At 38.1% G+C, this 23,645-nt stretch overlaps 1 protein-coding gene across 50 annotated transcripts in view; it reads left to right on the forward strand.

The window, feature by feature from the left end:
- MICAL2 (microtubule associated monooxygenase, calponin and LIM domain containing 2) overlaps positions 1 to 23,645 on the forward strand; it is a 198,599-nt gene that overhangs the window by 108,024 nt on the left and 66,930 nt on the right. For 12 of the 50 annotated variants that reach the window (XR_006176557.2, XR_006176558.2, XM_008178916.4 and 9 more), the window contains 6 exons: positions 694 to 825; positions 13,023 to 13,130; positions 13,576 to 13,659; positions 15,066 to 15,252; positions 16,838 to 16,926; positions 18,118 to 18,214. Coding sequence is in view for 44 of the 50 variants with exons in the window: in XM_008178916.4 (XP_008177138.2) it covers positions 694 to 825; positions 13,023 to 13,130; positions 13,576 to 13,659; positions 15,066 to 15,252; positions 16,838 to 16,926; positions 18,118 to 18,214 (697 nt within the window). In the remaining 6 variants the exon portion in view is untranslated. Of the gene's footprint in view, positions 1 to 693; positions 826 to 13,022; positions 13,131 to 13,575; positions 13,660 to 15,065; positions 15,253 to 16,837; positions 16,927 to 18,117; positions 19,790 to 21,009; positions 21,193 to 22,454; positions 22,688 to 23,645 lie in introns of those variants that run through there. The other 38 variants (XM_024099758.3, XM_042858903.2, XM_065594880.1 and 35 more) reach the window with 11 other exon arrangements.

Below are 23,645 nucleotides of genomic sequence, written 5' to 3' on the forward strand. Positions count from 1 at the left end.
AGTTGTTGAATTACTTTCAAATTTTAACCAATCACTTGTACTAACTTCAATTGTTCAGCACTTGTAGATACCAGATCATAATTAAATGTTATTAAATTCATATGGTGAAAATTGATGATTATCTCATTATCCCATCCATTCATCTTGCCCACTTTAATATATTTTCAGTGTGGCACACACCAAATTGAGTGCAGATTCCATTAATCATAATAATAGGCCTTATTGCTTATGTGTTAAGTGAAAATGTGCACTACAAAGTTTTGTACATGCACAAGATCATACACCTATTGTCTGAAATGACACTATTTCCTAATATATTAAAATAATGGACTGAATTCTGTAAAACACTCCATAGTAATGAGAAACCTAAGTAATTGCAAAACACACTCTGAAGAGGTTAATCTACTAGACTGGTGCATTCCCTTGTAAGAGTTGAAGCAGATATTGTTCTCTGGAGGCTGCTTATTGTTGTGTTCTGTTACTCTTCACTGTACTTTTTAATAATGTGTACCTTAACAAAGAACCAAGTCGTGTTTATTTGACCAGAGTAGCAGAGTTTCAGTTTTGAAGTAATTGTACTGTTACTACCTTCCTAACCTTTTCTTGTGCATGGTTGTGCAATTCCGCCAACTTGACATTTGTTAATGTGACTATCCTCTCTGATAATGTTTCCTCTATTTCTGCTCTATACAGAATAAACTACCTATTAAAGGTGTATCCTATTATCAGCCCCCAACTCCCTCTTGCCTTCCAGCTCATGATTCAGCTGCTACTTCATCTTCATCATCTATTCACTCAACTTCCCCTGCTGTTCAATCTAGCAAGGTATTCTATTAACAGATTTTCATGTAAAATCCATTCTTGCTCTAAACACTGCAGAAGAATTGGCTCAGATTGAAGGTCTTGGCTTTGCATGGAGAATCTGTGCGTACTATGTTTCACATTGGACGCAGAGGTTTAAACCGCTCACTTTGTTTTGTTTACTCCTGCATGTTTGTAAAAGTAAAATATCATAACAAAAAGTAATTCAGATTAAAAGCTAAGAAGTAGATCATACATTTTTGAGAATTTTAATCTTAGCAGTAGCTAATTTTAAATGTTTTTTTGTTTCCTTTTAATAATACCGCAAACTCTCTTGTGAGAATTAAATGCTTGAGCACGCATTTCCTCTATAAAAGAAGCTTTGATACATAGGAAATAGGCATAAAGTGACTGAAGACAATTCAATAAATTAGAATCCAACAAATATAGAGTTCCCATTAATGGTAAAGTAACAGAAGCTTTGATCTGGATAAGCTTAAAAAGGTTCAGCTTCCTTCTCCCCTACATTCAGAAACTATTTTAATTGGGGTATTTTCAGCCATCTCCTTTGTAGGCCAGATCTTTGGGAAGGACCTACATGTCCTTTCTTTCCTCCAGTGGCTATGGCAACAGCAGCACAGGTTGTCTTTCAAGCCTCAGAACAAGTAAGCATATTGAACAGGTTTGGAGTAAGAATAAGTGGGGAAACCATAAAGTTCCTAGAAATGTTAAAGAGCAGCTGTGGCATCTGGAACACTGAGGCGTTTGGAACCAGTAGGTTCTACCACCACGTTTAAGAAGTGGGAGTTAGGGACGGGTTGTTTATCAAAACCTAAAATGGTTTGCCATGTGTTTTGGAGGATGAGAGATCATCTGCTCAAACCTTTCAACTCATCCTTCCTCAACTTAAGTGTCTCTGCTCACTATGAAAACAATCATTCTTTTAAAAAAACACCATGTCATAAATTACTCATGAGCATGGTCAAAATCCAGCCCAGATAATTAATGGCTGAATGTAAAGATATTCAGGAGTATAAATTAGTTGTTTCAGTCAAATTCCTGGTGGATTTATACCCATCTTACAGTTGACTGGTTAGAACTTTGACTTGCAGCCTCGGTAGAATGGGCAATGACTGAAAGGTCTGACCTGTGCTTGCAACTCTGGAGGCTGGTACTTCAGATCAGAGGCCAGGTGCTTAAACTTTCATGATTTTGGTGGTTGTGGGTTTTTGGGTTTTTTGTTGTTGTTGGTTCTCTATTAAACACCTCCCATGAGCAGTTGTTTTAATTAAAGGTACTGTAACTGCTATTTTAATTTTAAAATAAATATTTTGGTGAATTTAGCATTGTATTGAAAGAAAGTGGCTATAGCTTAAAGTTGTTGGCTCCTTAAATGGATTTTGTTATGTGATTTTCAGCATTACTGTAGGTTAGAATGTACTAACCTGATGTAATGGTGGAACAAAAATAATCCATGCTCAAAATATCTTTTCTGTTACCTGCACAAAACCTAGTGACTTTTTGCTAGAGCTTAGTAAATATTTGACATACTATTGAGGACTAGAAAGATCAAATTCAATATGTAAGCAAGTGCTTACACATTCTGCTGCTCAGATGCTCCATTCCATAGAAACATGCAGGAGCTAATAGGGACTAGCTTTGGGGTGGGGGGCAACCACTTCCCCTTCCCCCAGCAGCCTTTAGGTATATATGTGTGGTGCCTTTCACACAAGGCTGGAGAGCGAGCCTGCCCCACACACTCACCTGGCAGCAACCATTCCTGTCTTGTGGGTCTGGGTTCGGCATCCTGTTCTTGGTGCTGTGAGATGGTGCATGGGGTCGCACTTGACCCTGTGTGACATGTCGTTGTTACCCCATTCACTCAAATTTGGCCTGGCCCAGCCCCCCTCATGACAGAGGGAAGATCAGGTGAAACCTGAATGGGACTATGACCCCGGGCGCCAGTTTGTAATGCCTGGAGTGTGGAGCTGGGCCCAGCCCTGCAGACAGGAGCTGAGCTACAACAGGAGTGTGGAGCAGTCTTGTTCTCCATCCCATCACCAATGGCTCAGCATGCCCCTCCGCCCCCAGTTATAAATCCTTGCCCTGCCACTGACAGTTTGCAGGCTTGGTTAATGAAACACTTGGTTAATAAAACAGTAGCGCATGTGGAGAAATGTCACATGTTGACAATGGTGTATTGGGGATTTTTGGCATATGGTTCATAATTTAAAAAAAAAAACACACACACACACTTAGAGCTTGTTAAATGTTTTGACCTCCTTCCTTGATTAGGGCTAGCATTCTCACTTCTAAGGTAGATGCATTCATAAGGAAGCAGTTATGACTGAGCCTGTAATATTATTAGATTGTTGGTTTTTTCGAGAGATGGCGAACTTGTTTACAGAAGTGACCGTAAGTCTTTCTTGCTCTATTGCCGGTGAATCCAAACCGTTACTATTGGTATCCCACTCCCTGAAGAAATACCATTTAACAATGATCTAATACATTTGACAATTGTTGTGTCCCCTACATATCCTCTCAGGTCACTTCAGTCTCCTAATACAACAAATTATTTTGCTTGCCATTAATTGGCAAATCAGCTTGTTTTATTTTCCTTTTTGAATCACAAGTCACCTCTTGATTATCCAGTAAATTTTCAAATAAAGTAATTTTCCCAAGGAGTAAACTACTGCTAATATTACAGTAAAATTAGCAGTAAAGACTAAATGCCAACATTTACAAACTTGGGTCTCTATACTTGAAACAGTCTCCCAGCAAGACCACCCCTATTTTAAATCCTGTGTATTTCCCCCCACACACACCCGAAAATCCTTCTAGCCTTGATTTCCTAACCAGTAATCTCTCCATACCCTTCCTTACTTCACTTAACAACTCAATTAAGTGTCCCGTATTTGGTCTGTTTTAGATGGCAAACTTTTTAGGGCAGGGATTGTATCTTACTCTGTCTAGAAAGCACTGTCTAAATTTCTGGCCTTATATAAACAAATTTTAATAATGTCTCAGGCTCACAGTGCCTATTTTCAAGTACTTTGGATGCCAGTTAACAATGTATTTGAACTTACCTGATGTAACTATACACCACAAGTTGCCTGTGTCAGCGTTATGTTACGACTGGTTTTAAAGGGCTCAAGATTTGCATTGGTGATCTGTTCCAAATGGTGGCACTAGTAAAGTGCAGATTTCAATATGTGGACGTGCTTCAGGGCCAGCAAGCCAATGGGGGGAACCCTCATTCATTGCACTTCTGGAGTTTACTCTTAATCTACAGGGGAAAAAATGGAGAGTGTAAAAGTCTTTCTGAGCTTCTTGAGACTTCACAACTTGTCCTGTAAGAATGCCAGCCTACTAACATCTTTGAGTATTTTTCATTTGAAATACATACTGAACTGCTTGTGTTCTCTGACATCATGTTCCTACTACCAGTTGAATTCTGATTTTATAGAATTGTAGGACTAGAAGGGACCTCGAGAGGTCATCTAGTCCAGTCCCCTGCATTCATGGCAGGACTAAGTATTATCTAGACCATTCCTGACAGGTATTTGTCTAACCTGCTCTTAAAAATCTCCAATGATCGTGATTCCACAACCTCCCTAGGCAATTTATTCCAGTGCTTAACCACCATGACAGTTAAGAAGTTTTTCCTACTGTCCAACCTAAATCTCCCTTGCAGCAATTTAAGCCCATTGTTTCTTGTCCTATCCTCAGAGGTTAAGAAAAACCATATTTCTTCCTCCTCCTTATAACAACCTTTTATATACTTGAAAACTGTTATCATGTCCCCTCTCAGCCTTCTCTTTTCCCGACTAAACAAACCAATTTTTTTCAATATTCCCTCATAGGTCATGTTTTCTAGACCTTTAGTCATTTTTGTCACTTTTCTCTGGACTCTCTCCAATTTGTCCACACCTTTCCTGAAATGTGGTGCCCAGAACTGGACACAATACTCCAGTTGAGGCCTAATCAGTGCGGAGTATTGACTTCTCATGTCTTGCTTACAACACTCCTGCTAATACACTCCAGAAGGACGTTAATTTTTCTTGCAACAGCATTACACTGTTGACTCTTATTTAGTTTGTGGTCCACTATGACTCTTAGATCCCTTTCCGCAGTACTCTTTTCTGGGCAGGCAATTCCCATTTTGTATGTGTGCAACTTCTTTGTTCCTTCCTAAATGGAGTACTTTGCATTTGTCCTTATTGAATTTCATCCTATTTACTTCAGACCATTTCTCCAGTTGGTCCAGATCATTTTGAATTTTAATCCTATCCTGCAAAGCACTTGCAATCCCTCCCAGGTTGGTATTGTCAGCAAACTTGATAAGTATATTGTCTATGCCATTATCTAAATCACTGATGATGAAATTGAACAGAACCGGACCTAGAACTGATCCCTGTGGGACCCCACTCGATATGCCCTTCCAGGGTGACTGTGAAGCACTGATAATTACTCTCTGGGAGCAGTTTTCCAACCAGTTTTGCACCCACCTTATAGTAGCTCCATCTAGGTTGCATTTCCCTAGTTTGTTTTTGATACTGTCTTGCATGGCCTTCTCATAAGCTTTACTAAAGTCATGATACACCACCTCTGCTGTTTTCCTCCCCTATCCACAAGGCTTGTTAGAAAGCTATCAGATTGATTTGACATGATTTGTTTTTGACAAATCCATGCTGACTGTTACAGCATTACCCTTATGAGGCATTCGGAATGCCTCATAAGGGTGTTGACGTATTTACTCAAAATAGTGGCTGAAGAGCTTTACATGTTGAAACCTATTTTTAAGCTTGAGGCAAGGATACCTCTAGAAGGGAGGTTAAGGAAATGTAACATGCTTTCCTATTCCTTTTTAAAGGCATATTCTTTTAATTAAAGTGTTTTAGCTATTGCATCTTATTAGGAATGGAAGAGAACTTTTAAACTATGCCACAGAGAGGTTAGTACAAATGAATGTTGAATACTCCTACTGCCCTAAATCTGCTGTGAAGAATTCAGTGCAGTGGTGTACACTCTAAACAATAATCTCCAATGCAAATCAAGATGATCCAAAGTTTAGAATGACCTTTAGAAAACAGTGCTTGTCTAAGCTTTATGCTACCTAAACCCTAAAAGTCATACATACTATAAACATGTTGCAATCAGTTGGCTTTGCTATCTACAACACCTCAGATTAACTACTTCCCTTGAATCATATGATTGGAATTACCAGCTGAAAATAAGGGTTGGGTGTTTCCTACCCAGATAAATTTACTACTTAGATAGTGTTTATGCCAGGGCAGTCAGTCAAATTTTTTTTAAAGAATAAGCAAGTGCTTAAAAGTAGGACATTTGGTAAGGAAAGGAGACAAAGTAACTCTAACAAGGAGGGATAAAGACTGTATGCCAGTGGTCCCCAACTTTTTTCATCTGGCGGGCGCCAGACGATGAGCCGCGGAGGACCGTGGCGGCGGACAAGCATCCACCGAAATGCCGCTGACAAGCGGCAACGTCAATAGGCATCGCCGCCGAAATGTCGCCGACAAGCAGCGTCATCCAGAGGCATCGCCGCCAACGCCTCCGGATGCTGCTGCTTCTCGGCGGCATTTTGGCGGATGCTCGTCCGCCAGGCAGTACGCCGGTGCGTTTAGATGCCCCAGCGGGCGCCATGTTGGGGACCCCTGCTGTATGCTCTTTGGGGCAGTTTTCGTGTTTTCCTTTGTGTTTTAAAACTACTAGCACATCTGATTTCTGATTGCTGTGGCAATATAAATAATATTATACAAAATTATGAAACCCAGGCTTCTCTCCAAAACCCCTTAGCTAACGAATTAATATTGGAGCAGTTAACCAACCAGATAAACCTGCTCTAGAGCTTTGGCAATGTACCATTAATAATTATGTTCAACAATCCTCATAGTGGTGGGGTTTTTTTGTTTTGTTTTGTTTTTTTTACAAAATATTCTATTCGCTTTTTTTTTTTTTTAGATATTTGCTTAGTGCCACCTTGCATGTTGCCCTATGAGCAACATAAGGGCCCCTTTTTAGGAAACCTAGATACCCAACACCACTACTGTAGACGCAGGGCTGGATTTAGGGAAGGCGACCCAGGCGGCCAACTGAGGTGCCAGGCTCACGGTGCTGTTTTTGTTGTAAGCGACAAAAGGGAAAATAGAATGTTTGACAGGGATAAATCACGCATTCAAATTGTGAAGCAAAGTCATGAAGTGGGCTACAAATGCAATACAAAATAAGATATTCAAAAGTTTAACAAATGAATGGGGGGGGGGCACCAAAGACATTCCTCGCCGGGGGCACCATTTGGTGTAGGGACGGCCCTGTGTAGACGTATTTAAGTTATGTGCAGCAGTATGTCATGTAGAGCAATAACTATGGCCATGATCATACAAAGACTTAAGCATGTTTGGGACTTTATTAGTAGTCACAAGGGAATTACGTGCATGAGCCAAATTATGCTTAAGTGTTTGTAGGTTCAGAGTAAATGATCAGTATCAGCAAGCAAGGTGCAACACAGCAATGTAACTAATTTAAGCTGTATGAAAGCTGGCAGACTTCCATATATTAAAGGATCATCTTTCTGGTATACAGATGTGGGGCCAGATTCTCTCCTCTAGCTGAGATCTGCTCAGCAAAGGAAAGTGGAGGGGGGACATTGTGGAACTGCTTGCAGCTCCCTATTTCTGAGGGGCTGCCTGTGCTGACTCCAACCCCAATGAGATTTAGAGCAGCAAAGGAACTGCTCTAAGTTATGACACTGGCTAGAGCCCTGAATGAACACTACATCAGGGAAGATAGGTATAACAGAGCATGACTCTGCCAGGCACCTCCTCTTCTCCCCCACCCCCCCAACACCTACCCTCCCTCAGTTGACACACACTCTATATTGGAGGGGAAGGGGGAGAGACAGATGGCACTGTAGCTTGCTGTGGCATCTTTTACACCAAGAGGGAGTTTCCCTACACCGGGGAATTTACTGCTGACCAGTTGAAACCAGAATCTGCCCTTTTGTGTCACTTGAAGGGCCAGACTTTATTTGATAGTCTAAACTGTGCTGTTCAGCTAACCTACTTGGAGACTGAATACGTTTATGCTGCCTTGCTTTCTGTGGATAACCAGTCCCATTTTGTCTTGTATTTTGAGTTTGCAGTCATGATGCATATAAACTTGATTACCATCGTCATCGAATCTGCCCAGAGTTGGAAAACTCTGCTAAGAACTATTGGTCATTGATGTCAGATTTGGAAGGAAAAAGAGACGAAGGATGGGATGGCCTAGTAGCTGCTTTTTAAAAACCTGTTATCAATCCAGTAGCTATGGAGGAAGAGTTCAGTTGGTTCCTCTTAAATGTAGTTCCAACACTGTTGGCTACACAATGAATACACTTCTGTATTCATTTAACTAGGTCTGGGATCAACAATTTGAAAGTAATGTTTTCTCCTACTTTTGCTATTTTTAAAAAAAATATCTGAAGTCATTGTTTATGAAGGGTGCAATATTGAAGTATTTGCAGACTGACCTTTTTTAATTCATCTGCAGTACATGTACAGCATGGATAGTACCAGTACACTGGAGGGACCATGGAATAAGATTTAGTTCAGTCTTCAATCCCATTCAGTTCTTACCCTACCTGCTGAGACTTCTGACAAGATTACTGTTTAGTGTCTCTTGTATTTGTGGTTTCTGTGATGTGGGCATGTGTTCATGGGATATTAGACAATCAAGATAATTTTATATAGACCACTGAACAGCCATCAGATGGAAAAGTTACCCTGTGATTTGAGGATGGGAATGCTTATGGAGAGGGTCATTTGGTCACTACCAACCTGGATTGAAGTCACTTTTTGTTTTACACTGAATTTGCATTTATTTTTGTAATGAATACATTTGCTTTTAATATTGCATGTAATAATAAGCATAGGTATGCAATTTTGCTAGCTCTTGTTTTGGTTGTTTTAATGTCAGCACTGATTGTTTTAATGGGTGGAGAAGAGAAACCAAACAAGGAATGTAGGTTAGCTTCAATAGTATTTTGCCCCTCCTTCAAATAGTCACCTAGTGTAGCTTTGTTGTTTGTTTAAATTATTACATGACTATTTAACAAGATGAAGCTGAAACTTCCTGCTTCAGCTGATGTCTCAATGAGCTCTTTACCTCTTTATTCAGGAAGCCATAGTGCAATAAGTAAATAGCTGCTTAAAATTTACACAAATGTAGAGTTTTGGGAGAAAAGTTGTTTTTAAAAATGTAATGAAAGGGAAAGAGAGGGAGGTTCACCTTCAGTGAAAAATACCATAACTATTAATGCTAAGATCTGATTTAATATGCCATCCTGTACACTACTTGGGCCTGACAAGGTGATGAATATACATACTTTACAGCAGTTACTCCCATTTTTAAAAAAACAAAGAGGTTATTTGGCTTTGTCTGTATAGCATACATGCTATTCATCTTTTATCTACTAGCCAAAAATGCATATCATTTGATTAACATTCAAGAGACATTGGTGGCTATAAGTTGCAGGATATTTCAGAAGTTCTGACGTGCACTTTAATTTTTTTAAATTTCATAGACAATCTCCTTTATGCTCCTTTCACCCCACCCCAAAGTAGCCCAAGTGACTTGTCGTTACTGAGGCTGAATGTTTGTAACAATTGTCATGAATTCTATGGATGTTTATGTTCCCCTTTTTGGTTTGTTTCTTTTAAACATCTTTTTGACGTCTTGGGGCTTTCCCGTTTGAGTGAGTGGATGTGATGGGAACAGCTGATTACTTTTCACCAAGAACTTAGGACCTGTTTTGTTGAAACCTCGGCTGCATGGGGGATTAACAGGGAGCATAAACGCTCATTCCTGAGGGTAGTAGTTTGAGGTTCTGGAATGGATTCTATGCCTTCTCTAGCTAGGGTGGAAAAAGTCCTAGCTTCAGTAGCAGGTTAAGAGACTCGCTGCTCCCATTCTGCTACTGCTACCTTTGTAGAGGCTTAGGCTATGTCTACACTACAGCTTATGTCTGCATAAACCACCCCCTTGAATAAACCACCCCCTTGAGCAATATAAGTTATGTTGACATAAGCACTCATGAGCTTCTGCCGCGAACATGACTTCTGCTGTTCGCGGAGGTAGTTTTATTATGCCCACGGGAGAGCTGCCACGCTGTATGAGTAGACGTGCCCTGAGACTAGAAAGCAGTAGTAATTCTCTTCCACCCACCCTTCTGTTCTGCTGCTGCAGAGAGGCTGGACTGTCAGTCAGTGAGATGAATCATTATGGGTCAATATTTAAATACTGAAATGCTTTTTAATAGCTTTCATTGCGAAATACAAGCTATTTGGGTTTAAGATAATGCAAAACACGATTTTCAGTGTTTTTAATTTTCAGTTTGTGACATTGCCTTTTTTCACAACCAGACTGATTTTACACGCCCTTTTATAGTGACGAATCATTAGCCCTAGTCATTAAGTTTAAACACATGAGTAGTCCCATCAAAGTCAATGCTCACATGGTTTGAGTTAAGCACATTTTGTTGTTATCTGGAACAGATCCAGAGTGCTCTGTACTTTGCAAGGTCAAGCACTTTTGGAATCAAATGTCATGCTCTTAGTTGTATGTCTTCCTCATGATTAATTTCTTCAGTGCTTTTGTCCTCCTACGAAGTACTGAATTTTTCCATAAGATCTCCATTGCAAATTGTGCATTAATGGAGACTCAGTCTAAATTAAAAAATAAATAAAATTGAGAGCATAGAAAATTAATACAGGCTAATGCCTGGGGAATTGTAATTCAGTAGGCAAAAAGTTTTCAGAGGAAATAAAGCTCAAGCAACTGATACATTATGACCAGAACGGAGTAGCTTCTTCCCTAAGCCATAGCTGCTTCTGTGGTATCACCCAATACCTGCCCCAGCTCAGGCTGAAGTGAATGTTGTTGGTTTAAGCAGAGACTGGAAGTTCTATAATAATAATGACTTTAGGGCAGCTGCTATACATTTTTTTTTTTTGGCCTTGAGAATATTGTTCTGAAGAACTACAGTGTGGCTAACAAAGGTTGTCTGATGTAAGGATGGGACTGGATGGTTCTTACAGTCCAGCTCATTTTACAAATATAATGAAGAATAACCTAACCACCATGGTGCAAATGGTGGAATTAAGCAGATGCCAACCTGTTTCCTTTCTAATAATTATTTAATGTATCCTCATAAAATACCAATAGACACTAGTTCTTTGTGATGTTATAGCCATGTGGGTCCCAGGATATATGAGAGAGAAGGTAGGGTGAGGTAATATCTTTTATTGGACCAACTTCTGTAGCTGGTCCAACAAGAGATATTACCTGACCTGCCTTGTGTCTCTAATATATGGGAGTGTCAGTTCTGTGCATTTTATTTTAATTAAATAGGCCATTCATAACTGATGCAATATGCTTAGAAATATTTTGTCATAACTAAAAACTGTTAGGAGCAGACGAAGGTATAATCTCCCATCACTAGAGTCTAACCTACATTTCCTTACTTAGTCTTTGTTATCTTGTGTTAATCCATAAATTCATATTGTTCATATGAATTTTATGCTTTTGCTGCAGTGGTCTGTTTTGGCTGCAGTGGTCTGTTTTGGCATCACCTTCAGGGTGGGTGGTGGTTTTTGTTTTTTGTTTTTGGGGTTTTTTTTTTGCAGTGGGGGAGGGGTTGTTAAATTTATATTAAGCAGTTGGTTCCAAGCCTCTCAAATTGTTTCTAATATCAAAATCATAAGATAAGAGTGGTTAGGTAGGAAAATAATGAATAGTTTGTCAATTTTAACTGAATATTTTCTCACAGAGCTTCCTGTGAACTTTTGTGGAATGTTTTATGAAGCTCTGGGATTGGTGAATCTTCACTGTGAAGTTGTAGTTTCCATTCCTCTCATTCTCTTTGGAATATGTACATTTTAGAAAATGAGCATCGTATTAAGGAGAAAAATTTTACTTAAAATAAAAGAGCAAATTCATTTAGTTTGTAGTGTAGATAATGCATGGCAATATCCACACTGTGCTAGGTTTCAGAGTAGCAGCCATGTTAGTCTGTATCCGCAAAAAAGAACAGGAGTACTTGTGGCACCTTAGAGACTAACAAATTTATTTGAGCATAAGCTTTCGTGGGCTACAGCCCACTTTTTCGGATGCATAGAATGGAACATATATTGAGGATATATATATATATATATATATATATATATATATATATATATATATATATATATATATATATATATATATATATATATATATATATATATATATATATATATATATATACCCTGTTTCCCCGAAAATAAGACATCCTCCGAAAATAAGGCCTACTTACAGTTTTGCCTCTCGTTGTAATATAAGGCATCCCCCCGATAATAAGACCTCCCCGATAATAAGGCATCCACCGATAATAAGGCATTTTTCATTTCTGAAAAATAAGACATCCCCTGAAAATAAGACCTAGCGCATCTTTGGGAGCAAAAATTAATATAAGACACTGTCTTATTTTCGGGGAAACAGGGTATATACATACACACACACACATACAGAGAGCATGAAAAGGTGGGAGATGTCTAACCAACTCTGAGAGGCCAATTAAGTAATTAATTAATTGCGGGTGGCAATTTTGCAACAAAAAAGCTTCAAAAACAGACTCCAACGAGAAACTGCTGAGCTTGAATTGATATGCAAATTAGATACAATCAATTTAGGCTTAAATAGAGACTGGGAATGGCTGAGCCATTACAAACATTGAATCTATCTCCCCAGGTAAATATTCTCACACTTCTTATCAAACTGTCTGTACTGGGCTATCTTGATTATCACTTCAAAAGGTTTTTTTTCCTCTTACTTAATTGGCCTCTCAGAGTTGGTAAGACAACTCCCACCTTTTCATGGTCTCTGTATGTGTATATGTATCTCCTCAATACATGTTCCATTCTATGCATCCGAAGAAGTGGGCTGTAGTCCACGAAAGCTTATGCTCAAATAAATTTGTTAGTCTCTAAGGTGCCACAAGTACTCCTGTTCTTTTCACACTGTGCTAGACTTTCTTCTTTCTAATTTCTAGCCTGTTTTTATCACTGCTTGCATTTGTGTGTGTGTGTTTTCAAATAAGTTGTGTCCTTTTCTCATACAGCCCTTTTCTCAGAAATAATGAAAGCTCTTTCTTCTATTCTTCATCTTCTCCCTTTGCTGGTTAGATGACTGTAGGGAAGGTGTCACGTGGAATAGGGGTTGTGGCTGAAGTCCTTGTCAATCTCTATGTGAATGACCACAAGCCCAAGCCACAGTTTTCCTCCCCAGAACTGGTAAGGCTAAATCCACAAAGAATCAAATATCTTCATTTTAAGAGTAACATTTCCAGGATCACAATGATCCAATTTAAGATTCTGGAATTGGAACAATTCTCATCCTTAAGCATTCTGGAATTTTTTTCTTCTTCTTTTTCCCAAGAACTAGGTGCTTATTAGCAAAAGATATGCATGCATGGGTATATTCTGTAAATGTCAGAGACCAGGGCTTCTATTATATTTTATTACTTGCCTCTGTATCTTAAAATCTTGGGAGCTTCTGCTAAATGTAATTGCTAGTGCAACTAATAAGTAAAGACAGTTATTAATCAGAGTTGGTTTCTGGAGAAAGTTTATTAAAGTGCATGTTTGTACAGTTACACCCACATATGTATGTTGAATAATTCATGTTTCCTTTTGAAGAAAGCAGTTCTAAACTATGATAATATTGTGTTGAATTCAGAACCAGTCATTGGACACAGCTACATCTTTCCCCACTTCCTATTCCACTTCTCCAACTTTTGCTTCTACTGTTCAGAGTTGTCAGGTAGTGAAAGGCAAAGTGAGATGGTGTTGTGGTGGTGCTCTGGTGGTGCTCAGTTATTAGCAAGCACTAATATGCAGTTGTTTCAGCTTAGCGATAGTTCATCACTGTCCGTACTCCATTAACATAGTATTTGCGACTGGCTTTTTTCACTTGTATGCTTGCGTATTTTGGAAATTTTGTGTATAGAAATAATCTGTTTGGGCAAATGGGATGGAGGGGGCAAATGATGACTGGCACTTGCACTTATAAGCACACGAAAAATGCACAGCTAGAGGGGAAGCATAAGATGGAAGTGCATCGTGCCCTGATTGTGGTTAACACCAAAAAATGAGGTACCACAAAACGATGGTCTCTCTGATGGGATCTGGAGATTAGGTGGTATAGTCTGCATGTTGCCTATGTGTATCTTGTCAATGCCCCAACTTCCTCCTCTCCATATAGATTACTTCTTCTCATGTAAGACGTAGGGGATAGTTCTGCATGGGCCCATAGCTAGGTAGAATAAGGGTACACAATAGAGGTTCCTTTTGCAGCCTTGTCAGACATGCCCTTTTGTGGGAAAACTGAAGCATGACCAGATTTGGTCTGCTTGGTTCCTGATGGGCCTTGCAGACACAAGGATCCATCAGTAATAAAGAATGTCATTAACATTTTAAAAAAGATTTCAGTAGTTAATACCCTATTTTAAAACCACAATTTTTAACATATTCTAAATATACCTTGGGAAGAAGCAATGTAAAAACGTGTACAGGCAATCTAAGGACAAAAAAACCAACCTCAAAACAGTTAGGTATAAATAAATATATTTTTGAATACTAGCAGAGCATTTCATACTCTGGCATTTGTAACCGTGGCAGTTTCCTTCAGTGGGACTTACAGCATGTGGCTAGATCTGCCTCAGAAGAGTGTCTCTTCTGTTGAGTTGATTTTTATTTTTAGCATGTACACTTTCAGCACCTAGGCCCCAAATACGTATGTCTGTGCTTTGCAGGTGCAAACATCTGCCTAAGCTCTAATGCTTATACTCATGCAAATGTTAGCATTTGAACCAGCAAGCTGTAGTTTAACAAATGAGTGTTGGGGGTGAATATTACCTTGTACCTGCGCAAGTACAAAAGTGTGTGTGTGTGCACATGCGAATGCAAACTTGGTCCCTTAAAAGTCTTAGTAAAGTGAGAATTTTTGAGTGTTGTATAAACACAAGGTATCCTATTAAATGAGTACAAAGAGGAGACAGCAGAAAAGTTGACAGCAGCTACTCATCTTAAGTACGTGTGTGAAAACTGCAAATGTGATGGGATATTTAATAAAGCAGCAATGTAGTAGATGGAGTATATGCATGTACTTTAGTTGATTGACAACACAATACTTTACCCATGTTTTAATCTTTTACTTATCTTTAACAGGGATCTCTGCGAAAAGAATTTCCTCAGACTATAGGTGGCAGTGACATCTGTTATTTCTGCAAGAAACGGGTATATGTCATGGAGCGCCTGAGTGCAGAGGGCCACTTCTTTCATAGGGAATGCTTTAAGTGTGATGTATGTTCTACAACGCTCCGCCTAACAATCTATGCATTTGATGTAGAAGAAGGTAATATAGTAACTATTTAAGAATTTTTTTTTAAATGTATGCATCTTAAAGCTTGAACAGAGCACAAAAACGTAGAGGCAAGGTTGCTCAGTCAGGAGATGTGCATGATCCATTGATGAGTTCTGCCCGTGCTGATCTTTCACAATTTATATTCCCACTGCAATTGAAGTCCCAACCCTTTTAGTGAAGCCTAATTATGACTGACCTCAAGGTAGTTCTGTTTAAATGAAGAAATGTTTGCTGGAAACTTGGTTGAGAGATCAGACATGTGTCACTTCTGATTGTGGGTTGAAGTAAAGACAAAAAGGTTTGGTTTCCTGCGTTGACCTTCACTTGCCAAAGTAACACTCCAGCCTCCTGATCATCCTCCCAGTTTATAAAAACATTTTCCTTATTCAACAATGAGAGTGAGGCAGAATTAATGGCAGATTTGAAACAAATAAGAAAAAGTGTGGATTCCCCCTCCCCGCCCCCCAAAGAGGCTGTAGCTCGGAAGTTGGAAGCTGCAACTTTAGCAAACTGCTGGTACAATCTATTCTAGTACTCTCCGGACTTTAAGGATGTTGGGATCCACACCTGGCCTCCGTGGCTGACCCCTGTTTCTAGAAGGGATATGTTAAAGTACAAGAATGTCCCCTTTCCTTCCCAAAATGTTCACAATAGGGTCTGAACTTTGGTGACTGTACCAGTGCATCACAGTATATAGAGACTTAGAGTAGAGCCACAAAAGAACTTTGCCACCTAAAGTGGCAGTTAGGCACCTAAATCCAACATTTAGGCACCACTGAGCCTCAAAACCCCGACTCCGCTGCCACCTTAACCCTGTAGGCACCTAAAGTTCCTGAGCACCTAAATTTCCATTGTTAAAGTCCACATGGTACTTGAGTTCCTGCTGCTTGGGTATGTGGCAGATAGTAATGCCCCACTTACAACTTTCAAGTCTGTTGTAGGAAACTCGCCCAGGATGTGCGAGACCAAGGTTCGATACCTCTCTCTGCCTGATATGGAGAAGGGATTTGAACTTGGGTCTCTCATCTCTCAGGAAAGTGTCCTAACTACCGGCCTTTGGGGTATTTTGGGGCCTGGCTCTTTCAATCTCTCATGTTAAAACTATTCCAATCTAAATATTCACTGGGCCAGAGTCAGAGTGAGAAGAATCTCTAGCCCAGGGGCTAGGGCACACAGTAGGGAAGAGGGTAGACCCAGGTTTCAGTTCCCCCGCTTCAATGACTGTTTCTTTATACACAGTGGAACAGGTTCAACATGTTAACTAGTTTAGTATCTGAAATTGGGTTGTACTTCTAGGATCTCAAAGCATTTTACTGAGGTTAGTTAAACCTCAATGCCCTGTGTGATAGAAATGTGACGTGGGGTAATGCCGCCTGTATGTAAACCAGTACACAGAAAGCAACTTGTTCAGGGTCATTCAGTGTGTCAGTGGCAAAGCTGAGAATAGAACAGAAGTCCCAATTCCTCTTGCTGTCCTCTAACCACTAGACTTGCTGCTTAAGTCATCTTACAGATACATTGGCTTGTTTTTAGTCCTTGGACCTACCGGCTAAATATAATGTCATTTTTTTTACAGGTAAATTTTACTGCAAACCTCATTTTACACAATGTAAAACAAGCAATAAGCACAGGAAAAGACGATCTACATTAAAAACGCAAGATAAAGTATGTATTGGTTATACTTCTAATGTAATAAATGTTGACAGTTTTGTGGGGTTTGGTTGCTACCCCCCCCCCACACACACACATGGAAAAACAGGGGAAAGTATCTTCAAGTAATGCTAACCTTTTATTCTTTTGCATTTGGCATATTTATGGTTTGAGAATCAATAGCTATAAGCTAACATTGTGAAAGTGAGCTCTGACTCGATAAGGGAAGGCTGAAGGTTCCACTTCTGATTGATGTCAGCTTAGTTGATGTTTGTCTCTCAGTGATCACAGAAAGTTAATCACTCTTACAAATACTTGCCTGTGCTACCATCCCAATACTGTGTGTGTCATTGTCATAGACTAAGGCAAACTGCAGAACAAATTATATTCTACAAATAAGATAATACAAATAAAAACAAAGGTTGTATGGAGGAGCCACTTTAAAAAATTATGAAGATAAAATATTTGAGTCTTGGATTGCATGTTTGTGTATTTAGATAGCGACAGTGGGAATTTTGTGGAGCTACATTACATAGTTCACCTGAAGGTGTCAGACACAAGAATATATAGTAGTGTGCCAACAGTGAGAATAAATAGCCACTGGAACAACTTACCATCACTGGTGATTTTTAAATCAAGATTGGATGGGTTTTCTAAAAGATCTGTTCTAGCAATTATTTGGGGAAAGCTCTATGGCCTGTGTTATACAGGAGGTCAGACTAGATTATCATAGACTAGATCAGTGGCTCTCAACCTTTCCAGACTACTGTACCTCTTTCAGGAGTCTGATTTGTCTCCACTTACCCCTCACTTAAAAACTACTTGCTTACAAAATCAGACATAAAAATACAAAAGTGTCACAGCACACTTTTACTGAAACATTGCTTACTTTCTCATTTACCCTATAATTATGAAATAAATCAACTGGAATATAAATACACATTTCAGTGTATAGTATATAGAGTAGTATAAACAAGTCCATTGTATGAAATTTTAGTTTGTACTGATTTCGCTAGTGCTTTTTATGTAGTCTGTTGTAAAACTAGGCAAATATCTAGCAAGTTGATGTACCGCCAGGGGGTTGTGTACCCTTGCTTGAGAGCCACTGGAATAGATGGTCCCTTCTGGTCATGGAATGTACTAATCCTTGTAAAGACATTTATATTTCAGCCCTTGTGCAGTTATTTTTAATTTTCCTTTTTTAAGGTGGAAACAGAAATGTGGATGCAAGAGGAACCCAAGCACCCAGAAACCACAGAAAGTACTACTTCTACTGTTAGCAGTCCAGAGGACAGGCCCCCAGGTATCATGACTTCCTTCTTTAGGAAAACTCTAAGCTGGCCCCTTAGGGTGACGAGGGATCTGCTTGACATTCCAAGACGCCTGTCTAACTGGATGCATGGTTTTCTGCACGCTACCAATCTTCATTTAAGGGACAATGCATACAACTATACCTATTTGTATGAACTCTTGAGCCTTGGTGTGCCATTCCTGTGTGCGCTGCTAGAGGTACTTACTCATATGTACCGGGAAGCAGAGCTATCACTTGAAAACATGCTTGAATGGGTGAAAAAGTTCTTTAGGGTTTAAATTCTTAAGTGTCTTGCTAATTTGTGCCTTTCAGATTTCCAAAATTAACAGCCTTCCAATATGTTTATAAACATTTCAATTTAATATGTGCTTTAAGTGAACAAAGAGCTCACTTTGATAGATTAAGTGCAATCAAAACACACTATGAATTTAAAACATGTACTGTACAAGAAAGGTATCATGAAGTTCAGTGTCCAGATGCATTTCCAGAACATGGGGACTAAATGAAGGATATTTTATAAACATTTGTGCAGGGGTAGGTTTCTGGCTGTGAACAACCATGTTTCTGGGTTTACATTTTAAAATTCTTGTTTTAAAGACCAAGAAAGAACATGTTCTTTCAGACATTTCAGGGTGGTAGTGACAAGTGACTGGGTTTTGAAACCTGAATATGGCACATCCCTTTTCTCTTGCTTTCATCTTTTGCTCTGGGTACAAGGTTTACTACTTGCATGGAGATGTTTTGAAAGGAAAAAAAAAAAGCTTTTTACTGTACCTAATGCACCGACTTCTAGCCATGCCTTTTTTAATTTATTACTCCTTTGGTATCCTTTGTTAATACTAGGTATTTTCTGTAATACTAGCTTATTTAAACCTGAAATAAATTTAAAGTGCAAATCTAGATGAGTGGATGATTAATTGAAATGGTCAGATCTAAGAAACATAGTGTAGATAGCTGCTATTTATTCCCCAAATTAAGAGGTTTTTCTCATTTGGGGGCTGATCCAAAGGGGAGTTGAATACCCACAGCTCTAGCTGAAGTCAGTTGGAGTTGTAGGTGCTGAAAATGACTTTGGATTGAGCCCTAAACTTGCAATATATTGCACTCAGATATCTAAAAAGCCATATTTGAGTAAAATAGAAGTACTTAGAAATAATGTGTTGTTTTTCTTTTAAACTGATGATTTTCTGTTAGATGTTTTATTTCAATGTAAGATGCTAATGGAAGAAAATCAAAATAGTTATAAAGTTGCATCATCTCTGAAGAAAAAGGTTTTTGTGGTGGATCTTGGTATGAGGTACCTTAACCCAAAAGCTTCTCTAGAATGTATAGTGCTACCTGATGACAATTAGTCATGAACAATTCCCCAGACTCTAACTATTGTCTAGACTCCTCTAGCTAATTATACACACATTCCCTATCTCAGTGCTTAAAACTGTATTTGATGGAGAAACACATGGACAGATCTCCAAAAAATTAAAAGCATCTGTAGCATTTTTTTCTAATAACAAGGTATTAATTTAAGCCACAGAAAACATGTTGCCAGCAGTTGGTAGAAAACAATCAGGAGGGGTCATCTGCCAATGACCTTAGGTGGGTTAATTTTAATATGTTTATTGCAAAAGACCAAATGGAAGCTTCTATGTTTGTTTGGCAGTAAAAAGAATGTATGTTGTCTTTAAAAAAAAAAAAAAAAAAAAACACTAGCCTGGTGGTTTAATAGAAACAAATTTTTCTCCAGATAATTTTATCTTTATTTTAAAAAATACAGAAAATGAAACCATGTACAGTTTTCAATGAGAAGGCATTTCAGGATTTTTTCAGGGGGATGAGGAAGATATTTGCAAAGGCTTATACAAAGAATTTGTATGGTTTTCAAGTACAGCATGTCATTTGCAGCAACTTGCCACTAATGCTCAAACATACTACAGTGAGAATTTGCTAGACTTTTGACAGGAGACAGTGATCGTAACAGTAATATGGTAAGCAGCTATAGAGATGCAGAGAAATGTTTTTGTACTACTTGAGTATTTTGAATACTGGACTCCTCTTTAGTAAAAATTTAATTTAAAAAAAAAAAAACCTCCCATAATGTTGTTTACCATGTTACTCCAGCCATCCTAAAGAATGTTAAGAAATGCATTTTCTGATTTTTATTTAACATGTTTTGATTCAGTGTGTTGGACTGTCGGACACTAAAACAGTCTAACAGACTACTTTTCCCTAAGATTTCTCCACTAATGTTTGTCACTTGTTCTGAATTTTAGCAGCTTGAGAATAATGGTAGTCTAAGTGAATAACTCTGTAGTAAGAAGCTTGAAAACCTGTGATGTACCATGAATTTTAAGAAAATGAACCTTATTAGTAGAAAGTGAGACACAGAAGTTAAGTGTAGGTTTTATATAGATTAATTAAAAAACGCAACAAATTTCAGGGCATATTCACGATTATAAAGTTTATAATATTCATAAAAGAATATGAAATTGTATATATGCTGGCATTTCAAAATCATTAGTATTGCTGAAAATGTCACACTGGTATCTATATAATTAATCCATGTATGTTTTATCCTTAGCCTTAAAATTCTACCAGTAAGGTTCATAACTGTTCATCTTTATAAATTAATGAAGAAAGCCATCACTCATAAATTAATAAGGCAGTTTAATTTTGGTTGATTTTTCTACTTTTTTTTTTTGCCCAGTAATCTGTGAATAACACCTATAGCCAAACTAAGGTTCCTCTTTCTTTCTTTTTTCCTTTCTTCCAACATCCTGTGTTGCTTTTAGTTCATTTCAACATTCCAGTTCTACGTCCATTCATTGGCTGAAACATTTCTGTTGTAAGGTGATTGTTCTGCTTGCCAGTTTCAGAATATTGTAACTAACCCCTAATATCGTTTGACAACATTTTGGAGCAAACTGTGTGTGTCTGGTATATTAATGGATGAAAGCTTTAGCATGATTATTTTTTTTTAACCAATTGCACAGCGCACAATGCAAGAAAAGATCATTTCTTATGTTTCTATAAAGGACATTTCTTTCTTTCCTCCCCTGCATGTACAGCTTTTCTCATGTTTTTAAATATTAGGCAACTCCATTGTTTCTCAAATACTAATTAAATAAAACCCTACTTCTTTCAAAGTATTATATCTGCACTAATTCAAAACCAGAGCATGAAGAATCTTACAGATGGTCTTCTGTGTCTTGTTTAAGTGGGGATAGTAATGCTTACCAGTTTCATAAAGCACTTTTTAGCTATGGATGAAACAGTGCTATATAAATGTGAACCATTTCCCCTCAATATTCAGGGAGGGAAAAAAGTTGAAGTTTCTGATAAAAACAAAAATCCACATTCAGAGCAATAAAAATTCCTATATGGGGGGGGACGGGACCCACAGTTCATAGGCAGTTTAATAAAAATGGAGGTGCTCTTTTATGTTTAAGGCACTTCGATTTGTAATAAACAATCAGGGTTCTGTAATTAGAATGTTTTATTCCAATTGTTTTCACTAATAACAGTTTTAACTATGCCCCATTAGCAACTTTGGGGTTTGTTTTATTAACTGATAATAGATTTGTCTTGGTGCATGAGAAGTTACTTTTATTTCCTATGATGGGCTTGTGGGAATTTTTTTTTTTTTTTTTTTGAAATGCCAAGTATATTTGAATAAAATGATAATCTAAAAAGAGAGATTACTACAAATGAGAACCTATGTACCAATCCTGCAAATGGATCCATTAGCATGGAACCCTGCACTCTTGCATATTCTAATTGAAATCACTGGGACAGTGGTTCATGTTGTGAATCCAATTGCACATGCAGGATCTTAGTGAATTAATCTGAAACTCTCTGAACAAAACATTATGGAGTTTGTAAACATCCCTGGCGAAGGATTCATTACTGTAGAATGAGGAAGGACTATAGGATCAGGTGTGCAAACTCATTATCTTGCTGACCTGTGTGTGTATATAGTGCTAAAATAATTGAGCGTGCTGGTATTGTTTAAACTCTTTATGAGAATTAAAAATCTTTTTAAAACTAAAAACAACCCCCCCCCCCAGCTTGCTGCATGGCGTTGACCCATCATTTCCTGCACCAAACTTTAGGGTTGTTTGTTTTTTTGTTTTTGTTTACTAAACTCTGCATGCTTCATTAAGGTAAGGTTTATGAAGGACTGGTCTCTCTTTTCAAATCACTTGCCATTGCTATGTTTCTTTACCTTCTGTTTCAGAGTCTTCATTTCTTTAAAGAATGCCATCAAGGATTCTGTCCCTCTCCTCCTAAATCTTTTTTGCTTTCTTTTTGCTTCATGATCTTAATTGAGCAAATTTTTTATTAAATAGGTTTTTTTAATTCTGTATTTAAATTGTCACATGGAAATTCTGTATTTTGCACACTGTGAGAGTTGTTTAGCTTTATTTATGGCATTTGCTGTAAACAAAAATAAATGTAGTTCTTTTTAAAGCTCACTGTTTCCGCTCTTCCTTTAAAAAAAAAAAAATTCTTTTCCAAAGAAAGTATCTTAGGAGTCTGATGTTCAAATTCCCACTAGAAATTGGCACCTGTTGTGTATCTCACTGTATAGCTGCAACAGGACTTGGAATATTGCTGGATTGTGACATTTTAGAGCATCACACATTCTGTTCAGGGAGACTCAAGACTTTTGCTAACATCTTTTGATACATGTCTATTGTAAATACTGTAGACTGCATAACTGCCAGCAGTAGAAATTAAAATGTGTTCAGATTAAAATCCATAAAATAATTTGCTTGTGACACTTATGTAAAAAGTGCTGTTGCGTTCTAATGTGCTTTATTGAGCAGTTGTCCAAATCTAGAACATGGGGAAACATGGAATTGATGCTGATTGAACATATTTTGCCAGTACATTTATATGCTGACTTTACTCTATACCTGGAATTTCTTAATACAAGGCATAATTTATATTTGGGGGGATGCCTGTTAGTTTATTCAGAGTTCAGCTAAAATAGGTTATAGTCAGCCTTTTACTGAAGAACCTTTTACATATAGAAAGGGAAAGCACAATATATTTTGCTATAATCTTATTCGGATCATCTACAGAACAGCTCTTGCAAACTGAATAGCAAATACCCAAGTTGATTCTACATGTTCTGCTTCTGTTAGATGCTGTAATATTATAGCTCTTTTGTGGTCTGATCCATAGTCCACTGAATTTAATAGGAGCCTTTCCACTGATTTCATAAGGCTTTGCATCAGGCCCATAAGCATTAATGTTGCACCACAAGTTGTCACATCTACTTAAGATGAATAGGAGCTTGGTGATGGGATTACTCTCCGTGGGAACAATAACTCAGGGATTGACAGAACTGTATACACAGATGAAATATAGCTTCTTTCCTTTAACTTCACCTGCCTCACCCGTGTATTTTTTTTTTCAAATA

This window comes from Chrysemys picta, chromosome 4, assembly GCF_011386835.1.
Source record: "Chrysemys picta bellii isolate R12L10 chromosome 4, ASM1138683v2, whole genome shotgun sequence".
In the NCBI taxonomy this organism is placed as follows: Eukaryota; Metazoa; Chordata; order Testudines; family Emydidae; genus Chrysemys; species Chrysemys picta.